General features: G+C 53.6%; 1 protein-coding gene across 4 annotated transcripts in view; it reads right to left on the reverse strand.

The window, feature by feature from the left end:
- The window catches only part of COL5A3 (collagen type V alpha 3 chain), a 50,231-nt gene extending 31,853 nt beyond the window's left edge, over positions 1-18,378 (reverse strand). The window contains exons 1-21 of one of the 4 annotated variants that reach the window (XM_055371590.2): positions 18,108-18,378; positions 13,940-14,098; positions 13,663-13,852; positions 13,425-13,581; positions 11,908-12,012; positions 11,432-11,581; positions 9,633-9,746; positions 9,389-9,535; positions 5,925-5,972; positions 5,807-5,848; positions 5,194-5,256; positions 4,446-4,520; positions 4,264-4,347; positions 4,037-4,093; positions 3,897-3,950; positions 3,393-3,446; positions 1,606-1,659; positions 1,472-1,525; positions 1,233-1,286; positions 876-920; positions 680-733 (exon numbers count right to left, since the gene is read on the reverse strand). In XM_055371590.2, the coding sequence (XP_055227565.1) occupies positions 680-733; positions 876-920; positions 1,233-1,286; positions 1,472-1,525; positions 1,606-1,659; positions 3,393-3,446; positions 3,897-3,950; positions 4,037-4,093; positions 4,264-4,347; positions 4,446-4,520; positions 5,194-5,256; positions 5,807-5,848; positions 5,925-5,972; positions 9,389-9,535; positions 9,633-9,746; positions 11,432-11,581; positions 11,908-12,012; positions 13,425-13,581; positions 13,663-13,852; positions 13,940-14,098; positions 18,108-18,195 (1,848 nt within the window). In that variant the 5' untranslated portion in view covers positions 18,196-18,378. The remainder of the gene's footprint in view (positions 1-679; positions 734-875; positions 921-1,232; positions 1,287-1,471; positions 1,526-1,605; positions 1,660-3,392; positions 3,447-3,896; positions 3,951-4,036; positions 4,094-4,263; positions 4,348-4,445; positions 4,521-5,193; positions 5,257-5,806; positions 5,849-5,924; positions 5,973-9,388; positions 9,536-9,632; positions 9,747-11,431; positions 11,582-11,907; positions 12,013-13,424; positions 13,582-13,662; positions 13,853-13,939; positions 14,099-18,107) is intronic. The other 3 variants (XM_055371591.1, XM_063700979.1, XM_055371592.1) reach the window with 3 other exon arrangements.
- Between the last annotated feature and the right edge of the window lie 1,561 nt (positions 18,379-19,939).

Genomic DNA, 19,939 nt, shown 5'->3' on the forward strand with positions numbered 1-19,939 from the left:
CGGGCACTGTGGCTCATGCTTGTAATCCCAGCATTTTGGGAGGCTGAGGCAGGTGGATCACCTGAGGTCGGGAGTTTAAGACCAGCCTGGCCAACATTGTGAAACCCCGTCTTTACTAAAAACACAAAAATTAGCCAGGCATGTAATCTCAGCTACTCAGGAGGCTGAGGCAGAAGAATAGCTTGAACGTGGAAGGCGGAGTTTGCAGTGAGCAGAGATCGTGCCATTGCACTCCAGCCTGGGCAACAAGAGCAAAACTCTGTCTAAAAAAAAAAAAAAAAAAAAATGTGAGCAGGCAGAGAAGCCAGCAACAGATATGGACATGCAGAGGGCAGAAAAGCGAGAAAAAAAAGACAGACGGGCCAGGAACAGTGGCTCAGGCCTGTAATCCCAGCACTTTGGGAGGATCACTTGAGGCCAGGAGTTCGAGACCAGCCTAACTAACATGGTGAAACCCTGTCTCTACTAAAAATACAAAAATTAGCCAGGTGTGCTGGTGGGTGCCTGTAGTCCCAGCTACTCAGGAGGCTGAAGCATGAGAATCACCTGAACCCAGGAGGCGGAGGTTGCAGAGAGCTGAGATCTCGCCACCGCACTCCAGCCTGGGCGACAGAGCGAGACCCTAATCTCAAAACAAACAAAAAGACAGACAGGGATGCAGAGAGCCAGTGACACTCACCGGGCGACCCGTGGGGCCAGGAGAGCCTCTGGGGCCAAGCAGTCCTCGTGGACCCTGCAAGGGAGCAGGCGAATTATCTCCACATCATCTCTGTGTGGCCATGTGAGCTCTAGGGGGCCTATGAGTCCTGGGGCCCTGGGAGTCCTGACTCCCTCCCCTGCACCAAGCAAGGGGCCCAGGGATCCCTGATACTCACCGGCTCCCCAGCCTGGCCAGTGGGCCCCGGAGGTCCCTCTGCTCCCTGTGGAAAAGCGTCATTACTTGGGAACAGGAAGGTACAACCCTCGGAGAGCCACCTCCCCTCATCTGGGCAGCCCCTTCCAGGGGGTCTCGGAATTAGACCAGGATCCCTGAGAACCTGCAGACTAAGTTCATGGGATTCCATTCAGGCCCCTGACTCCAATCCTAGACCTGCAAGTCTCACCTCCTCACCCCACAATTTGTCCCTAGCTCTCAAGCTGGCCACTGAGACCTCCAGATCTTCCTCTCTGATTCTCACTCAGGCTTCCAAACTTACTTTCCAAACCAGGCCCTGACTCTCTTCCAAACTTACCCTCTCACCATCCTCTCCTGGGGGACCGGGTTGCCCCACATGGCCAAAGTCACCCTGGAGAGGGAACAGAGGGGAGTTCAGAGTGGAAGGGTGTGGGCGGAGAGACCATCCCCCTGGGAAGGCAGATGGGGTGTGAGGAGGGACACGGGGATCATGACTCTGATACTGAGGGAGAAGTTGGGGGGGCTTGAATATTGGGAGGAGGGCTTAGACTTGGGGGAGGGACCTCACACACTCACCCTTTGGCCCTTTTCACCAGGCAGCCCTGGGAGACCATCGAAGCCACGATCACCCTGTCCAGAGACACCAGTGAGCCTTGACCCCATAAGCCTGACAGCTCCCACCAAGTCTTATCTCAGCCCCCATCACCTACCTTAGGTCCAGTGTCCCCTGGGAGGCCCCGAGCTCCATCTGCTCCAGGGCGGCCCTATGGAGAAAGTAAGCCCAAGAGTCAAGGATGAGCCTTCCCTGTACCCCTCTGCCAAATTAGGAACCCAACTTCATCATCAAGATTTTTTTTTTTTGACGGGGTCTCACTCTGTCACTCAGGTTGGAGTGCAGTGGCACGTTCTCAGCTCACTGCAACCTCAGCCTCCTGAGTAGCTGGGACCACAGGTGCATGCCACCAGGCCTGGCTAATTTTTTATATTTTTGGTAGAGATGGTGGGGGTTTCACCCTGTTGCTCAGGCTGGTCTCGAACTCCTGAATGCAAGTGATCCACCCACCTCAGCCTCCCAAACTGCTGGGATTACAGGCATGAGCCACCATGCCAAGGCTAAGATATTATTTTTAAAAATTTATTTATGTATTTTAGAGCTGAGGTCTTGCTCTCTTGCCCAGGCTGGAGTGCAGTGGCATGATCATGGCTCAACGCAGCTTCGAATTCCTGGCTCAAGCAATCCTCCCACCTCAGCCTCCCAAGTAGCTGGGACTACAAGTGCGCACCACCACACCTGGCTAATTTTTTATTTGTATTTTGTGTAGAGACCGGGTTTTGCCATGTTGCGCAAGCTGGTCTCAAACTCCTGGGCTCAAGCCATCCTTTCACCTCAGCCTCCCAAAGTGCTGGGATTACAGATATCAGCCGCTATGCCATGGCTGATTTTATTTTATTTTATTTTTTGGAGATGGCGTCTTGCTCTGTTGCCCAGGCTGGAGTTACATATATGTTTTACATACATACATATATATATATATGGTCACATGTCACTGAACAACAGGGATACATTCTGAGAAATGCATCAGTGGGCAATTTTGTCATTGTGTGAACATCATAGAATGCACTTACACAACTCTGGATGGTACAACCTACCAAACACCCAGGCTATGCGGTATAACCTAGTGCTCTCAGACTACAAACCTGAACAATGTGCGACTGTACTGAATATCACAGGCAATTGTAACACTATAGTAAGTATTTGTATGTCTAAACATATCCAAACATAGAAATGGTACAGTAAAAATACAGTATTATAATCTCATGGGACCAGCATCTTATTTATTTATTATTATTATTATTATTATTATTTTTTGAGACACAATCTCACTCTGCCACCCAAGCTGGTGTGCAGTGGCTCACTGCAACCTCCGCTTCCTGGATTCAAGCCATTCTCATGCCTCAGCCTCCTGAGTAGCTGGGATTACAGGCGCACGCTGCCATGCCTGGCTAATTTTTGTATTTTTAGTAGAGACGGGGTTTCCCCATGTTGGCCAGGTTGATCTCAAACTCCTGACCTCAAATGATCCACCTGCCTCGGCCTCCCTAAGTGCTGGTATTACAGGCATGAGCCACTGCACGCAGCCAATCATCTTATAAGCATCATTATGTGGTGCATGACTCTATCTGAAGTTGACTTGTTTGTCATTTCCTTCCATGTGACAGGCCTCTTTTTTGCCGTGCTGTTTCTTCCACTTCCCCATCTGTTCATCTGGTTCTATTTCAGATCTCAGGGCAAGCATCACTCCTGCAGGCAAGTCCTTCCTGACTCTACGGCCTGGCCGGATTCCTTTGACACACACTCAGTGGAGCTGCCATTCCCTGCCTTCAGCACTCTTTTCCCACTAACGACACCAGCAGACCCCAAGGTCACAAAGCCAAGGCTCATGTTGGGTGTTGAGGGATGGATAAGGGGTGGTCTGGGGACCTAGCTGTCACTCACCATCTTGCCCACTCGGCCAGGGGGTCCATGAGGTCCCTGCAGGCCTCGGGGACCCTAGAAGAAAGAGAAAAGGAGGAAGGAAAGGAAAATAAGAAGAAAGAGGGACTTATTCTATTGTATTAAAAAAAAAATTAGAGATGGGGTCTTGCTGTATTGCCCAGGCCAGACACCTGGGCTCAAGCAATACTCCCTCCTCAGCCTCCCAAGTAGCTGAGACAAGTGTGTGCCACTGTACCCAGCTTGGAAGGACATATTTATTTATTGTATAGACAGGGTCTCCCTATGTTGCCCAGACTGGTCTTGAACTCCTGGCCTCAAGCAATCCTCCCACCTCGGCCTCCCAAAGTTCTGGGATTCCAGATGTGAGCCACCATTCTCTAGGAAAGTCATCAATTGCAAGGGTATCCCCAGCCCCTTTGGCATTTTCCCCATCCAGCACTGTATCCTGTGGTCCTGGGGGAAGGCTCTTCCCATCCTATCCTGCCCTATCTCCACAAGTCTCACCTGTGGCCCTTCTGCTCCCTCCTCTCCTTTCAGACCTGGATGCCCGGGGAGACCCTTGGGGGAGGAGAGATGGAGGAGTGTGGTTAGATGATTCTTCACTAATGCATGCACCGCCCCCTCCACGCAGTCGCCTTACTCACCACAGGGCCTGGGCGCCCAGTGAGCCCCACTGGACCAGGGGGGCCTTTCATAGAGAGCTGGAAAGACAGAGGAGTCAGAGCTTGGGGCCTCCCACAAGACCCCCAACATTCCCCACAGAGGCATCTTCGGGAGAAAAATAACCCCCTTCTCCTGCCCAGCCCCTCCTTACGCCGAGGCTCTATCACTCTCTGGGGTTCCTCCCACTATGTCCACACCTCCCACTCACCTGAGTCTGCTGCAGAACTGCCTGAGCCTGGGCCTGCTGGAATGAGACTGGGGGTCCTTTAAAGGAGCCGCCTGCAAACTGGAACTGGGAGGAATTTAGTGGTGAGGGAAGCCCCCAGGAGAGGCCCCCTCCTGGATCAGGACTCCACTCCCCAAGGCTGGGCCACTCCATCTCCTTCTTACCGGCATCATGATCACAGTGCCCGGTGGGCCTCGGATCCCATCAACGCCGGGGATTCCTGGGAGGCCAGCAGGGCCCTGAGAGAGGGATGGGGGAAGAGAGGTGGAGACAGGGAGAGAGGGAGAGAGAGAGCGAGGACAGGGGAGGCACAGAAGGATGAGTCAGAAAGAGAGAGAGAGGGAGAGATGGAGAGAGACACAGAATCAAAGAGGGATCATGGCAAGGAAAGAGAGAGAAGTGGAAAGGAAAAGACAGAGATGGAACAGAGACAAAGAGAAGGGGAGAGAGGGATGGAGAAGGATGGAGGCAGATGGAGAGACATACAGAGACAGAAACAAAGAGAGACAGAGAGAGATAGACAGAGACAGAAGAGCCAGTGAAAGACAGACAGAGATGGAGAAATAGAGAGAGAGGCAAACATAGAGAGATGGAGGGAGGGAGAGGGACAGAGACCAACAGAGAGAGACAGAAGAGAGACAGAGACAGAGTCACAACAGGAGAAAGACAGAGATAAAAGACACTCAGAAACAGAGACAGGCAAAAGAAGAAAAGCAAAGAGTAGGCCCCAGCAACACAAGGTGAACCAGAGAAATAGTTCACAGATGGGAGACAGAGAACAGAAGAGGTCAGTGCCAGCCCCGGGATGGTGTTCCCGAGTGCCACACCCTCATATCTATGTTCAGACTGTCACGCTCCCAGCCCCAAACCTCACTCCTCTGAGAAGTGTACACCCCAGTGGGAGTCTCTTACCGGTGGACCAGGGTCACCAGGGAATCCTGGGGGGCCGGGAGGGCCTGAGGGGCCAACCACCCCCTGTTGGGGACAGAGAAACTGGAGTCACAGGAAGTGCAAATTTTGAGCTAGGCTGACTTTCTACCTACCACTGACTCTAACCTTAGGCTGACCTCCCTACTCCACTACAGAGCCACTCCAACTCCCCTAATGCAATGCTGACCCCCACTCACCCCCAACGCTACTCTCGGACCCCTCTTCTTTTTTTAGAGACGGTCTCACTCTGTCACCCACGCTGGAGTGCAGTGGCGTGATCATAGCTCACTGCAGCCTCCAACTCCTGGGCTCAAGCAATCCTCCCACCTTGGCCTCCCAAGTAGTTGGGACTACAGTTGGGTGCCACTATTTTTTAAAAAAATACATGGCTATTTTTAAAGAGATGGGGTCTTGCTATGTTGCCCAGTCTCTATGTTGTTCATCCTCCCTATTTTGACTCATCCTTTAAGCCTCAAATGTCCACTACCCTCCACTTGGCCAGGCAACATTACACCCCAACTCCTCACTCCAGGGGATTAAACACCCCTCAGCTGGAAGGGAAAGACTGGAAGAAGGAAACACAGCCATGACTTACTTGGGGTCCTGGGGCTCCTGGAGGTCCCTCAAACTGCTGCCCCTGAAGGGAGAAATGAGTGTCGGTGACCGCTGTCATCATGAAGCCTCTCAACCCCCTCACAATCCAGACCCCTCACCTTTTCAATCACTGTGGGCTCTCCTTTTGCTCCTTTCTCTCCAGCACCCTGGGGTGGGGTCAGGGGAGATGGGGAGAAAAGAGATGTGAACTTGGACATAAGCCCTTCAGTTATCTGATCACACACACGTGCACACACACACACACACACACATACACGGAGTCCACCCTCAGAGGCCCTTCTCCTCTACTGTAACCAATATGCACTGAGAAGCTCAGCCCCCCGCATCCACCGGGCAATGCCATGCCAAGGTGAATGAAGAGCGTGAAATCCAGAGACTGCTGCCCAATACTGATCCTGCATCTGCCTCTTACTAACTGAGTGATCTAACTAAGTTGGGAAACTTAGTCAACCCCTATGGCCACTTACAGGTAACTGGTCAACCTGTAAAGTCAGTGGATGAATGATGCCTGTGTATATCGCATGCAAAGATGAATGAATTAAAACAATGCTTGGCACACAACAAGCACTCCAGGTAACAAGGTAGCAAGGGCAAGTTGGTTACAACTATGTGTCTATGTGCCTCCCCTGTGGAACACTTAGGCTTTTCCTTTCTCCCTTTCTTTCTTTCCTTCTTCTTTTTCTTTCTTTTTTCTTTTTTTTTTTTTTTGTTTTTTTTTTTTTTGTTTTTTTTTTGAAATGGTGTCTTGCTCTGTACCCCAGGCTGGAGTGCTGTGGTGTGATCTCAGCTCGCTGCACCTTCTACCTCCTGGGTTCTAGTGATTCTCCTGCCTCAGCCTCCCCAGTAGCTGGGACTACAGGTGCCCGCCAACACACCTGGCTAATTTTTATATTTTTAGTAGAGACGAGGTTTCACCATGTTGGTTAGGCTGGTCTCGACCTCCTGACCTAGGTGATCCACCCGCCTCATCCTCCCAAAGTGCTGAGATTACAGGCGTGAGCCACCATGCTTGGCTCCTTCCTTCCTTTCTTTCTTTTCTTTTTCTTTCTTTCTTTCTTCTTTCTCTTTCTTTTTCTTTCTATCTCTTTCTTTCTCTTTTTCTTTCTTCTTTCTTTTTTCTTTTTTTTCAGAGTCACCCTATTGCCCAGGCAGGCTTTTCCTTTTTTCTCTCTCTCTTTTCCTTCCTTCCTTCCTTCCTTCTCTTGCTTGCTTGCTTTGCTTGGCATTTTTTTTTTTTTTTTTGACACACGGTCACTCTATTGCCCAGGCTAGAATGCAGGGGTACAGTCATGGCTCACTGCAACCTCGATCTCCTCAGACTCAGGTGATCCTCCCTCAGCCTCCTGAGTAGCTGGGACCGCAGGTGCACACACCACCATGCCCAGCTAATTTTTTTTTTTTTTTTTGTAGAGACAGGGTCTTGCTATGTTGCCCAGGCTGAACTCAAACTGGGAGCCACTGCACCTGGCCTTTTTTCTTTTCTTTTTTCTTTCTTTTTTTTTTTTTTTTTTTGAGACAGAGTCTCCCTCTCGCGCCCAGGCTGGAGTGCAGTGGCGTAGTCTCGGCTCGCTGCAAGCTCCGCCTCCCGGGTTCACGCCATTCTGCCTCAGCCTCCCGAGTAGCTGGGACTACAGGCGCCCGCCACCACGCCCGGCTAATTTTTTGTATTTTTTAGTACAGACAGCGTTTCACCATGTTAGCCAGGATGGTCTCAATCTCCTGACTTCGTGATCAGCCTTCCTCGGCCTCCCAAAGTGTTGGGATTACAGGCGTGAGCCACCGCGCCCGGCCCAAGCCTCTTTTCTTTTCTCTAGAGAAAGGTCTTGCTCTGCCACCCGGGCTGCAGTGCTGTGGTGTGATCATGGCTCCCTGAAGCCTCCACCTCCTGGGCTCAAGCGATCCTCCTGCTTCAGCTGGGACCAGAGGCACGAACCACCACGTTCGATTAATTTTTTGTATATTTCGTAAAGATAGGGTCTCGCTATGTTACCCAGGCTTGTCCCAAACTCTTGGGCTCAAGTGATCTTCCCGCCTCAACCTACCAAATTGCTGAGATTATAGGTGTGAGCCGCCGTACCTGGCCTCAGTTACCTCTTGATCTCTACCCTCTTCTCTTCTCCCTGACCTTAACATTAAAAAAAGCCTAAAATTTGTACTGACTTAAGATGGTGCTTCGGAACAACAGTCCACCATCTTCTTGGTTTGCTGTCTCTTGGAATAAACCTGCTTTTCCTTCCACCAATTCTCGTCTCTCTTGTTTTCCTTTCAAACATCAAGCCACCGAGCTTGGGTTCGGTTACATCGAATGCGTATCCATCTTTCTCCAAGACCAAAATGGAGCATGTCCCAAATTGGTCCACTTCTCTGCGTCCCTCCCTCCCATCTTCCTCCAGGTCACGTCCCGACTGCAGATTGCGGGCTTCCCTGCTGCCCCTCTGGCTCCCCCTACTGTCCATGTGCCATTCAGCAGCCAGAGAGCTCTTTTTTTTTTTTTTTTTTTTTTTTTTTTTTTAAGAGATGGGTCTCACTGTTGCCCAGGCTGGCCTCAAACTCCTGGCCTCAAGCGATCCTCCCGCCTCAGCCGCCCAAAGCATTGGGATTACAGCCGTGAGCCACTGCCCCCGGCCCAGGGGGAGCTTTTAAAGCTCCAAGTCAGATCATGTTCCTTCACAAGTGCTCGAGTGGCATCTCCTGGTGCTTGGAGTAAAAGCCAAGCGCCTCTCTCTAGTCACAGAGTCAACTATTAGCACAGTGCCTGACACAAGCAGGTGCAGAAGTCAAAAGAGAGACTGGCCTTTCGTGGCTCCAGGTAGAAATCCCTTCTAAGACCTCAAGATGTGAGAAAAGTAAGTAAATAAAATAACACAGGAACAGAAGACCATATACCACATGTTCTCACTTATAAGTGGGAGCTAAATGAGAACACATGGACACATAGAGGGGAACAACAGACACTGGGACCTATCGGAGGGTGGAGGGTGGGAGGAGGGAGAGGATCAGGAAAAATAACTAATGAGTACTAGGCTTAATACCTGAGTAACGAAATAAATAATCTGTACAACAAAACCCCATGACACAAGCTTACCTATGTAACAAGCCTGCACTTGTACCCCTGAACTTAAGATAAAAGTTTTTTTAAAAAAAGAAAAAATTAAATTAAATAATTTTTTTAAATTGTTCTGTTTTTTTTTCAAGATGGAGTCTCACTTTGTTGCCCAGGCTGGAGTGCAGTGGCACGATCTTGGCTCATTGCAGCCTCTGCCTCCCGGGTTCAAGCAATTCTCCTGCCTCAGCCTTCCCAGTGGCTGGGATCACAGGCGCGCGCCACTAATTAGCGCGCTCCCAGCTAATTTTTTGTATTTTTAGTAGACATGGGATTTCACCACGTTGGTCAGGCTAGTCTCAATCTCCTGACCTCAAATGATCTGCCCACCTCGGTCTCCCAAAGTGTTGGGATTACAGGCGGGAGCCACTGCACCCTGCCTAAATAAATAAATTTAAAAAAAATTTTTAATAGGAATCCCACTCTCTTGCACCTAACCCCAGCCACCTAGAAACTCACAGGAAAGATCTGGAACTGAGTCCGAGATGGATATTCTGCTGCCCGGAAGTCAGGGCCCATGGTGGAATCATCTCCTTCTTCATCCTCCCTGGCTGCCTTGGTCTCCAGGGTCCCCAGCTCGGTTCCACTGTCAGGGTCCAAGCTCCCCTGAGAACGTTAGGAAAGACCAAAGTTTTCCCTAACCTCCTTATTTTCTGCCACCCCCGTAACCCTTGGGGTCTCCCCTCTTCCAGCCCCATCCAACCTCTAGGATCGTGGTATTGAGTACAGTAGTCACAGTGGAGGTGACGACCAAAGGCGTGGGGGTCGGAGGCAGATTTGGAGCTGGAGTCTCTGTCTTGGGGATGTCAGTGGAGGTCTGGAGCAGGGATGGAGGGAGCATTGGGTCTCGGGTGAGGGCAATCAAGACAAAAGGGAGGCACCCTCCCACTGTCCCCAGGAGCTCCCTGTCCGGGGACAGGGACAGAGGAGGCTCCCCAAAGAGCACCAGAGGCCAATGGAGACAAAAGTGTGCCAGCTGGACCAGGGCTGCCAGCAGAGGGAGCCACCGTGGATGGAGGAGGTGCTGAGTCAGGCTGGCCCTGAAGCCCAGTGGTCAAGGTCAAGGTCCAACATTCAGGGCCAGGCTCCCGGAAGCCTAGCCCACATGTCCTCTCCCAAGGCAGAGTTCAGCGGCCAGCAGGCCACAGCCAGAGAGGGAGTGGCGGCTCCTTCTGGCCTGGACAGCTGCAGAGGAACTGGGTCAAGGCAGGGGTTGGGGGGGGTGTGGGAAGAGGGTGGTGGGGTCCCAGGTGAGGGGACAAGGCTGAGGAAGGGGCTGAAGAAGGGCCCACTACTCCTGGTGTTTGTATTCTTGGCCAAGAAGATCTGGAACTGAGATGTAGTGCAACCAGTGACTCCCCCACCAGCCAAAGACCCCAAGCAATGACCCCCACCAAGGACCCCCCAACCCAGTGACCCACCAAGAATGACCTACATCAACAGACCCCAGTGATTCTAGAACCAGAGACCCACAAACAACCCCTCCCACTCCCATCAATGGCCTCAACCCGTTACTGCTCCATTCAGTGATTTTCCTAACCAGTGACCTCAACCAGTGACACTCTCTTGACTATTAGCACTAATTAGTGACTCTCCAACTAATAACCCCCATCAGTGACCCCTAATCAATTATTCCTCTAACCAGTGATGCTCCAACAGTGAATACCCATAAATGAGCACAACAAAAGCGTCCTAACCAATGACCCCCAAACAGTAATTCCACCCATCAATGACTTCCTAACTAATAATTCCCTCAGGGACTCCCAAACCAATTACCCCATCCGCGACCCCCTGAAAATCACTCTTCCAACTTGTGGCCCCAATGAGTGACCCCACTATGACTTCCAGTCAGTGACCACCCACCAACAACCCCCCAGTCATTGACCCTAAACTAGGGACATCAGTAACACCAATAATGGTTTCTATCCATGACCTTCCACTGTGATCCCCAGCTAGGTGCACCCCAAACACTGACCTCAATTAATATCTCCCTCAATGATTCCCCACTATCCAGCAATCCCTATCAGGGAAGCCAAATAATGCCCCCAATTAATGACTCTCCCAATGAATAACTGTCCCCAGTGACCCCAAGCAGGGAACCCCAAACAATGACACACTAACTAATGAACACGTCATTCAACCCAGCCAATGATCCCCCCTTAAACAGTAGCCCTCATCAAGAACTCCCTTAAAATCAGGAACTTATCTGGTTCTGTCCCCTCCCTCTAGTGCCCCAGTACTGGAGATTGAGGGGGTCAGAGATGGGAGAGGTCATAAGATGGGACCCACCCCCACCCTGTTATCAGTCACCCTGACAGTCATCAGTCAGCTGAGAGAAGTCAGAGCTCATGGATCCGAGACCAGAGAAAAAGATCATAGATGAGGGACCAGAGATTAGTAGAGATGGGAGACTAGAAGTCAAGCACCAAGACCAGAAGTCAGACAGTCAAGACCGGAAGTCAGGTGGTCAAAACCGGAAGTGAGAGGTCTCAGAGCCCTTACCTGGTTCTCTGGGGAGTCAGGAGGTGGACTTGAGGTCAAAATTTCCTTGTTCTTTTTCCTGCCCTTCCCCTTGCGACCTCGCCCTTTCTTCCTCCCTTTTCCCTTCCCCTTCCGCCGAGGACGAGGGGTTTCTGGTTCACCCTGGGGAGCCTGGGAGAAGGGTTCCAGTCAGGTCTAGAGCATCCCACCAGCAGAGATCCCATCATTCAGGTCACCTGGGGTGAGGCTGGCTCATGGCCCATGGGTCCTCACTCAGCCCTGTGACCTGGAGTCAACGTTATTCATGTAACCTGGGGTCAAGGGTGGCTCAGGAATATGACTTGAGGTCAAAGTCATTCATGCCTGGGATGTGTTGGAGGTCACGGGTCACTTAACCCCATGTCTGGGGGATGAGAATTCACTCTTTCTAGAGATCTGGAGCCAGGAAGGACCCAGCCTGTGTCCTGAGATTAGGAGTCACGGAGTCCCTCACTCACCACTGTGGCTGTCGGTGCCAGGTTGTCACAGTCGGGGAGGTACCGCTCACAAGCCTGGAAGGCAGCCTGAGGATCTGGGCTTATCAGCAGCTCCTGAATGTCTCCCTGGGAGTTGGGGGTGTAGGAGTCAAGGAAGGCAGCCATACAGCCATAGGCTTACTCTGACCCCCCAACCCCCAGCAGTCCTGCCCACCTCCTGGCACCAGGGTGCAACGATCCCCCACCCAGAGCACGCTAAGTATAAGGAAGAGATGACCCCATCACAGCCCTAGTGATCTCTCTATGCCCTGTAACTAAGAGAAGGAAAGATCCTATCAGGGGTACACCCGATCCCAACCACAAGCCACATCCCACACATCTGCCCCACTAGAGGTGCATTAGTTCCTTCACCGGTTCAAGTGATTCTCAACCTCCCAAGTAGCTGAGATTACAGGCGTGTGCCACCACGCCCAGTTAATTTTTGAATTTTTAGTAGAGACAAGGTTTTGCCATGTTGGCCAGGCTGGTCCCGAACTCCTGGCCTCAAGTGATCCACCCGCCTTGGCCTCCCAAAGTGCTGGGATTACAGATATGAGCCACCGCGCCCGGCCAAGACCATAAATTGTGACGATGCCTACTTGGCTTGTTGTGGGAAGATCTGGTACTGGGGATAAGGAGGAACATGAGATAGGTCAGGTCCCTGACCTCCCAGAGGTGACACACATCACGGTCACACACAGCTAACAAAGGTCTCCACACCCAGAACACATATCACACAACCACACAACACAGCTGCTTGCTGGCTCCCAAAGTCATAACCGCCCCCACACAATCACACACTATCACAGCAACCAGCACCATCTCAGGTCACAGTCTCAGACACACAACACCACCAGATCTTTCCACAACAAGCCAAGTAGGCTGTGTCACGATTTATGGTCTTGTGGCTCTGCAATCTCACAGTCATGCACTGCAACAGCACACACAAGCATGCACTGGCACAACTGGATCTTCCCACAACAAGCCAAGTAGGCATCGTCACAGTTTATGGTCTTGGCCGGGCGTGGTGGCTCATATCTGTAATCCCAGCACTTTGGGAGGCCAAGGTGGGTGGATCACTTGAGGCCAGGAGTTCAGCACCAGCTTGGCCAACGTGTCAAAACCTTGTCTCTACTAAAAATTCAAAAATTAGCTGGGCGTGGTGGCACACACCTGTAATCTCAGCTACTTGGGAGGCTGAGAATCGCTTGAACCCATGAGGTGGAGGTTGCAGTGAGCTGAGATCGAGCCACTGCACTCCAGCCTGGGTGACAGAGCACGGCTCCATCTCAAAAAAAAAAAAAAATTATTGTCTTGTGGCTCTGCAGTCTCACAATCACACGCTGCAACGGTGCACGAAAGCATGAACTCGCTTCCCTTAGCTTCCTGGGGATAGATTGAAGCTTGACATCTTCCTTCTTTAATATCCTCTCCAGATTCAGGCTGTAGACAAAACATCCCACCCTCTGCCTCAGTTTCCCCCATCACTGAACTCCTACCTCGAAAGTCTTTTCCCCAAGGTCCTGGGTCCCCAGCACAGTGAGTCCAGCTATGCTGATGAAGCGGGGGCCATGGCCCAAAACAGGGGGCTGAGCTTCACAGTCAGCTACCAGGGTCACCATCTCACCATCTATGCTGACTGCCACACGGTGCCACCTGCAAGGGGACGGCCTCAGTGCGGGTGCTTCTCACCCCACCCCTTATCCACGGACCCCTGCCCACTCTACCCATGCTCACCTGCCATCTGTGAGGTTGACCTGCTGGGGGAGGGGGCGGAAGGGGTCACCTAGGAGACCCAGCGCTGGCCCCAGTGCCAGGCCCAACTGCCGGGCACCCCTTTCATCATAAATGGACAGCAGGACAGACTGATTGGCTGGCTGGCCCCGCAAGGTGATCAGCAAGGAGAAGTTCTCAGGAAAGTGGCCTTCTGGGTGGGCAGAGGGAACAGGGCAGCTCAGAGGGCCCAGCAGTGCCTCCCTCCGGGGAGGTACCCAGGCTTCCTACTCCAACTCACCTGGAAAGAGTTCCCACGTGGGGATGCCAAGTGTGCTGGCCTGGCCAATTCTGAATGCCCGGTCACCCTCTGGAGTCCTCTGGGGACAGAAGCCAGGCCCCTCAGGGACCCCAGCCTGGCCTCCCCGCACACCCAGGGCCTTCAGGACATCCACAGGATCTGCAGCAGAGAGAAGCCGGGGGTGTCAGGCAGAGGTGGGGAACAGCTAGAATAAGCCCAGGACTCCAGGATAGAGGCTCAGGGGTTTTTTAGGGGGCTCAGCCTCTCCCTCCCTCACACCATGTGTTTGTGTCTCAGGAAGAAGGAGCCGGCCTGGGCCCCCAGCACCCCCCGCCTCCTCACCACCCCACAGATGTTCCGACCTCAGCAGCCTGTTGACTCTGTTTTTTTTTTTCCCCTTGGTTTTTGGTGAGAAAAAAAGTTGACCTAGTTCTGGGATGAATCAAAGCTTCCTGGCCTAAGCCCCAGAGTGGAATGGTCCCCCTCTCCCCGCTCCCCCGCGCAGGCTCCCTAGGGCTACATCCCAGGCCTGGAGCCCCCTTGCCAGGCGAAACCCAGGTGGAGAGGAGGGGCTTCCAGTGTGTTTTCTTCCCCCACCTCCTCCCTCTCTCTAACCTCCTCCTTTGACCACCATCACCCACAACCTCTTCCTTTTGTCTACAGCCATTTTGGACCTCCTCCCTCTGACCATCTGCCTCTGACCATGCCCACTAACTTCTTTTTCTGGTTACCCCCTCTGACCTTCTGATCTTCTTCTGCCTGACCCCAGCCTATTCCCTCTGATCTCCTTTTTCTGTCTGACCCCGAACTCCTCCTTCTGAATTTCCCCTTTGACCTCTTCCCTCTGACTTTCACCTCTAACCTCTTCCCTCTGACCCTCCTCTATGACCTTCCTCTCTCGGACTTTCCCCTCTGACCTCCTCCCTCTGAATGTCTCCTCTGATCTCCTCTCCTGACTTTCCCCTCTGACCTCCTCCCTCTGACTTTCCCCTTTGACCTCTTCCTTCTGACTTTCCCCTCTGACCTCCTCCCTCTGACATACCCCTCTGACCTCCTCCCTCTGACATTCCCTTCTGATCAACTCCCTCTAACTTTCCCCTCTGACCTCCTCCCTCTGACTACCCCCTGACCTTCTCCCACTGCCTATCCTGATCTCCTCCATCTGACCCATGACCTCCTCATTTCATCTCTCTGACTTCCTCCTTCTGACCAGCTGTCTCCGATAACCTCCAGACCTCCCCTGTCTGACCCTCTCCCTCTTTCATCCCAGCTAAGGAAAGGACTTGTCTGGCCCAACAGTTCCTAATCTAGGCCATGCTACCAGCCCCACCCCAGCAGGCAGCCCAGCCAGTGCTAAGTGGAACCACATGGCTTGGGCAGGGGCGGGTGGGGGCTTCCCCTGGGCCCCGAGCCCCTGTCTGATTCCCCCATCCCCCCACCCTCAGCAAACTGTCCCACTGACCCCCTGCCCCAGCCTCTTGGCAGAAGCTGGATTCTCCAGAATCTGCCATGACCTCACCCCTGGGGGCGGCTCTGCTGATCTCACCACGGGGAGCTGGGGTGGGGGGGTAAGACGTTGGGGAGACAGGGGCTTGGATGAAGGACCCCCATTCCCACTCTTCCTAGGTCAGAACCCTCATTTTCCAGACTCCTCGGAGGCCTGTTTCAGCCTCTGTTTCCTCTTGCCTCCAATCTCCTTCTCTCCCCATCCCTGCCCACCCTCTCTCTGTCCCACTTTCTGTGCCGGGTCTTTCCAGGCCTCCATCTGTGTCCAAGTCTCTTTCTCTCTCTCTCTCTCTCTCTCTTTCTCTCATTCTCTCTCTCTCTTCTCAATCTCTCTCTCTCTCCACCCGCCTTCCCCAACCCATCACCCCAGCCCCCATCTCTAATTGCCTGTTTTGTGGCTGGGCTGTCATTAAGAGAAATCTGGGTTGCAGTCCCCTGGGGCTGAGATCTGGGCTCCCAGGCTCTGCTGACCACAAGAGTCACTTCCCTACGGAACAATCATCCCAGCTGCCCCATCTCAGCCTGGGGCCCAGGGCAGGATTGAGACCGACGACCTCACCCAGCCTGGAGGCTCTCCCCTGACCCGCACCCTAACCTCTCTGCAGAGGAAAGAGGGTCTTCCCTCAACTACCACTCATTTACATTAAGAAAGTCCTTCCCGGCATCCAACTCAAAGCTCTCCTGCTTGAAACTTGTGTCCCCTCTGGAATGACCTTTCAGAAACTGACTGCCCTTTCTTTTCACAGCTGGCATTATGACAAAAAGGCACACAAGCTGCATTGAGTCCTGCCTACAGGGGACAAGGGGTGTGGGGGTCTGTCAGGGGCCCAGCCTGCCCCCTGCCACTCTCCCCTGTGCTGGTCAGGGCCCCCACGGGGATGTTGGGTGGGGTCTGGGATGTGGAGGGACAGAGGTGGGGACTGAGTCAGGGCATGGCTGGGAACCCCCCAGGTGTGCGATGTGTGTGCAAATATGTGTATGTGCATGATATTGTACAAGCGTGGGTGAGTCTGAGTGAGACAGGCAGAGAATAGCTGGGTATATGTCGTTTCTCCAGGTGTCAATGTGTGCAAATATTTGTCTTCTAATGGAGGGATTAGATACACTTGCTTGACGTGTGGCCATGTAACGCTTGCAGTGAGCTTGCAGGTGTGTCTGTGACTTTAACACCTCGGACTTCTGATGGGGGAGTGCCGTTCTGTGTGAGAGTGTGACCCAGCGGGTGAGTGGGTGATGGGTTGTGAATGTTGACAGTGTTTGTTCGGATGTCAGGGGCAGCATGTGTGAGAATTTGAGCGAGTGGGAGGGTCATAAAAGCTGGGACCATTTGGCGGGTGGCTGAAGGGGGTTGCCTGGACACGGTGTTTCACATTCCTGGAGTCCCAGGGGACTTATATTCAGAGTGGATGCCTGAGATTCCACGACCATGTGGATGTGTGAGCGTGGGAATGCGGCATAGTCCAATCAGGGATTAACCATATGGACAGGCACCTTCCTGGACTCCAAAGTAAGAAGTGTGCTGTGGTGTGTGTGTGTCTGTGTGTGTGTGTGTGTGTGTGTGTGTGTGTGTTGGGAGACTGAGCTCACCTTAGAAAGGGATTTCCAGGAGGACCTAGTCTAGGGTCTCTCAGATCAGGGAAGCCCCATCTCCAACACTTGAGAAGCTACGCCATCCCCTGACTCCCGAAGCGCCCCCCACTCTGAACCCTGCGGGGCGGGACAGGGCGCCCAGCCAGATGCGCGCAGCTGGGCGTGCGTCAGCGCTGACTCACCCATCCGGCGGCCCCCGGGACCCCTTGGGGGCTCCTGAGAAATTCCTCGGGAAAAACACCCAAGGCTCCAGCAGCTGGGGTGGGGAGGGGGGGAGCAACTTCCACTCCTGCCCCGCCCTGCGCCCCGCCCCGCCTCGCCCCTCACCGCGGCCCTCCCCGAGGCCCTGTCCATGGTGCTGATCGCGGCTCTGGGGACCGCGGGGTGGGGGAGGGGGCAACAGGGAGGGAGGGGAGGAGATGGGCGCTCGCCAATTTGGGGCAGAGGAGGAAAAGGGAGAATGAGGTGAAGCCATTTAAAGAGACGCAAAGGAAACTGTGGGTTCCCGAAGAGCACCCCCCAATACTTGTCCCCACCCACCTTCATCCTCATGGGCAATTATTTGCACCCAAAAATCATAACTACACCCCTCTTAGGGGCACTCAGAGACACACAATCACACGCATAACCACTCACACGGTTACCCTCGAAAATCAGGACATAGACAAGTGCACAAGTGCATACTCACCTGTCGCAATACACACCCTCCCAGCACTGCCCTGTCACTCACAGTCACACTATCACCATCAACCTCCACATGCAAGCACATACGCAACTTCACTCCAAATGCACACACATGCTACACACACATACACACATGCACACACCTGCACATTGCATGCATTCCCACGCGCTCGCCAGAAAACGCACTCACACATCCCCACCCCCACCCCGAGCTGTCACACCCACAAATCACCCAGAGTCAGATACTCATGCGCCCACATCACACCGGGGCCGCACGCGGCGCCCACGCCCTTCCCCTCCACGCCCCTCCACCCCCCTCCACCCCTCGCTCTTTTAGGGCCTCTCTGAGTCGTGGACCCTGGGTCCCATCTCTTCCCTCCCGGCTCACCGGCCTGCGTCCCCGGCAGAAGCTGCAGCGCGGCCAGGAGCAGGCAGAGACCGGCCCGCGGCTGGCCCAGGCCCCGGCGGTTCCCCATCCCGGCGGGGCCCACGGGCAAGGCGGGGGACCAGTCGGGGCGGCTGCGGGGCGCGGCGACTTCTCGGGCTCGGTGCAGTCACTCGCGGCGGCCGCTCCTCTCAGGGTCCGCGGGAAACTGCCCGAAACCCCGCCCTGGCCTCGCCCTGCGCTCCAGCGCCTGGCCAGGCGGGGCTCTGTGGAGGGGGAGCGCTGACAGCTGGACTGGGAAGTTGGGAAACTTTGTGCTGAGCGCTGATTGGCTGGCTGGGGTGGAGCCCAGCGCCAGGAGCTGGGTTGTTCCTGCCCCACCCCACAGTGGAGGAGAAGGGTCACTCCCACCCAGCCCTAGAGTTCGAGGGTTCCAGTCTTACCCCAAACCTTTTCCGCCTAGCAGATCCCCTCAAAGGAGACCTTAACCTCATTCAAGACTTCAGCCTCCATCCAGGCCCTAGAATTAGGAGGAGGTGCAGCTTTATACCAAAACTTTTTTATTTTCTATTATTTTTACATTTTATTTTGGAGACAGGGTCTTGATCTGTCACCCAAGCTGGAGTGCAGTGGTGCAATCATAGCTCACTGCAGCCTCCAACTCCTGCGTTCAAGCCATCCACCTGCCTCAGCCTCCTGAGAAGCAGGTACCACAGGCACACACTGCCACACCCAGCTAATTTTAAAATATATATTTTTTGTAGAGACCGGGGTCTTGCTATGCTGCCCAGGCCGGTCTTGAACTTCTGGTCTCAAGCGATCCTCCGGCCTTGCCCTCCCAAAGCGCTGGAGTTACAGGCATGAGCCACCACCCCTGGCACCAAGTCCTTTCTGCCTCACTTAGGCCCCAACTAGGGTCCCAACCTCACCCCGAACTCTCACTCACCCACCTGCTTTATCCTCAGTCCCTCAGCTGCACAATAGGAGGTACCATCCTCAGCCCCAAAGCCTTTTCCTTCAAGTCCCTAATGGGTCCTCCTCCCACCTCAAACCTCACCCCAGATCCCAAAATGGGGTCCCCAGCCTTACTCCAAACCTTCATCTCTCCACTCAAATCCCTGAGTCACGTGTCCTGGTCCCAAATTCTCACCACAGATCCCAAAACACAGTTTTCACTTTCCCCAAATTCTTGATTCCTCAAATAAAAGGTCTCATCTCCATCCCTAACCCTCATCTCCCCCCGCCCCAACTCAGGTCTCCAGTGGATGCCCCGGCCTCAATCCCAAATCCCCACCAAATGAGGGAGTCTGAGCTGGGTGCGGTGGCTCATGCCTGTAATCCCAGCATTTTGAGAGGCTGGGGCGGGCAGATCGCTTGAGTCCAGGAGTTAGAGATCAGCTGGCCGACATGATGAAACCCCATCTCCACTAAAAATACAAAAATTAGCCAGGCATTGTGACTGGCGCCTGTAGTCCCAGCTACTTGGGAGGCTGAGGTGGGAGGATCACTTGAACACGGGAGGTGGAGGTTGCAGTGAGCTGAGGTTGTGCCACTGCGATCCAGCCTGGACAACAGAGCAAGACTCTGTCTGTCTCAAAAAAAAAGGCCGGCGGGGGGTGGGGAGGTGGTGGGAATCTGTCTCTGTCGCAAAGCAACGCACAGCCACCGGGGAGGAAGGGGTGGATTCTAGCCATTCTTGGGATGAGGCAGAGGCCCCCCTCACCGTGCTGGGACCCCCACCTCCAGCATGAAGAGGCCCCCATGAGGTCAAATAGAGCTTTTATGCAATTGGACAAGCGCAGACACGCAGGATGTGAGGGTGCTTCCCCAGGGAG

Source organism: Gorilla gorilla, chromosome 20 (assembly GCF_029281585.2).
Source record: "Gorilla gorilla gorilla isolate KB3781 chromosome 20, NHGRI_mGorGor1-v2.1_pri, whole genome shotgun sequence".
Taxonomy (NCBI): Eukaryota; Metazoa; Chordata; class Mammalia; order Primates; family Hominidae; genus Gorilla; species Gorilla gorilla.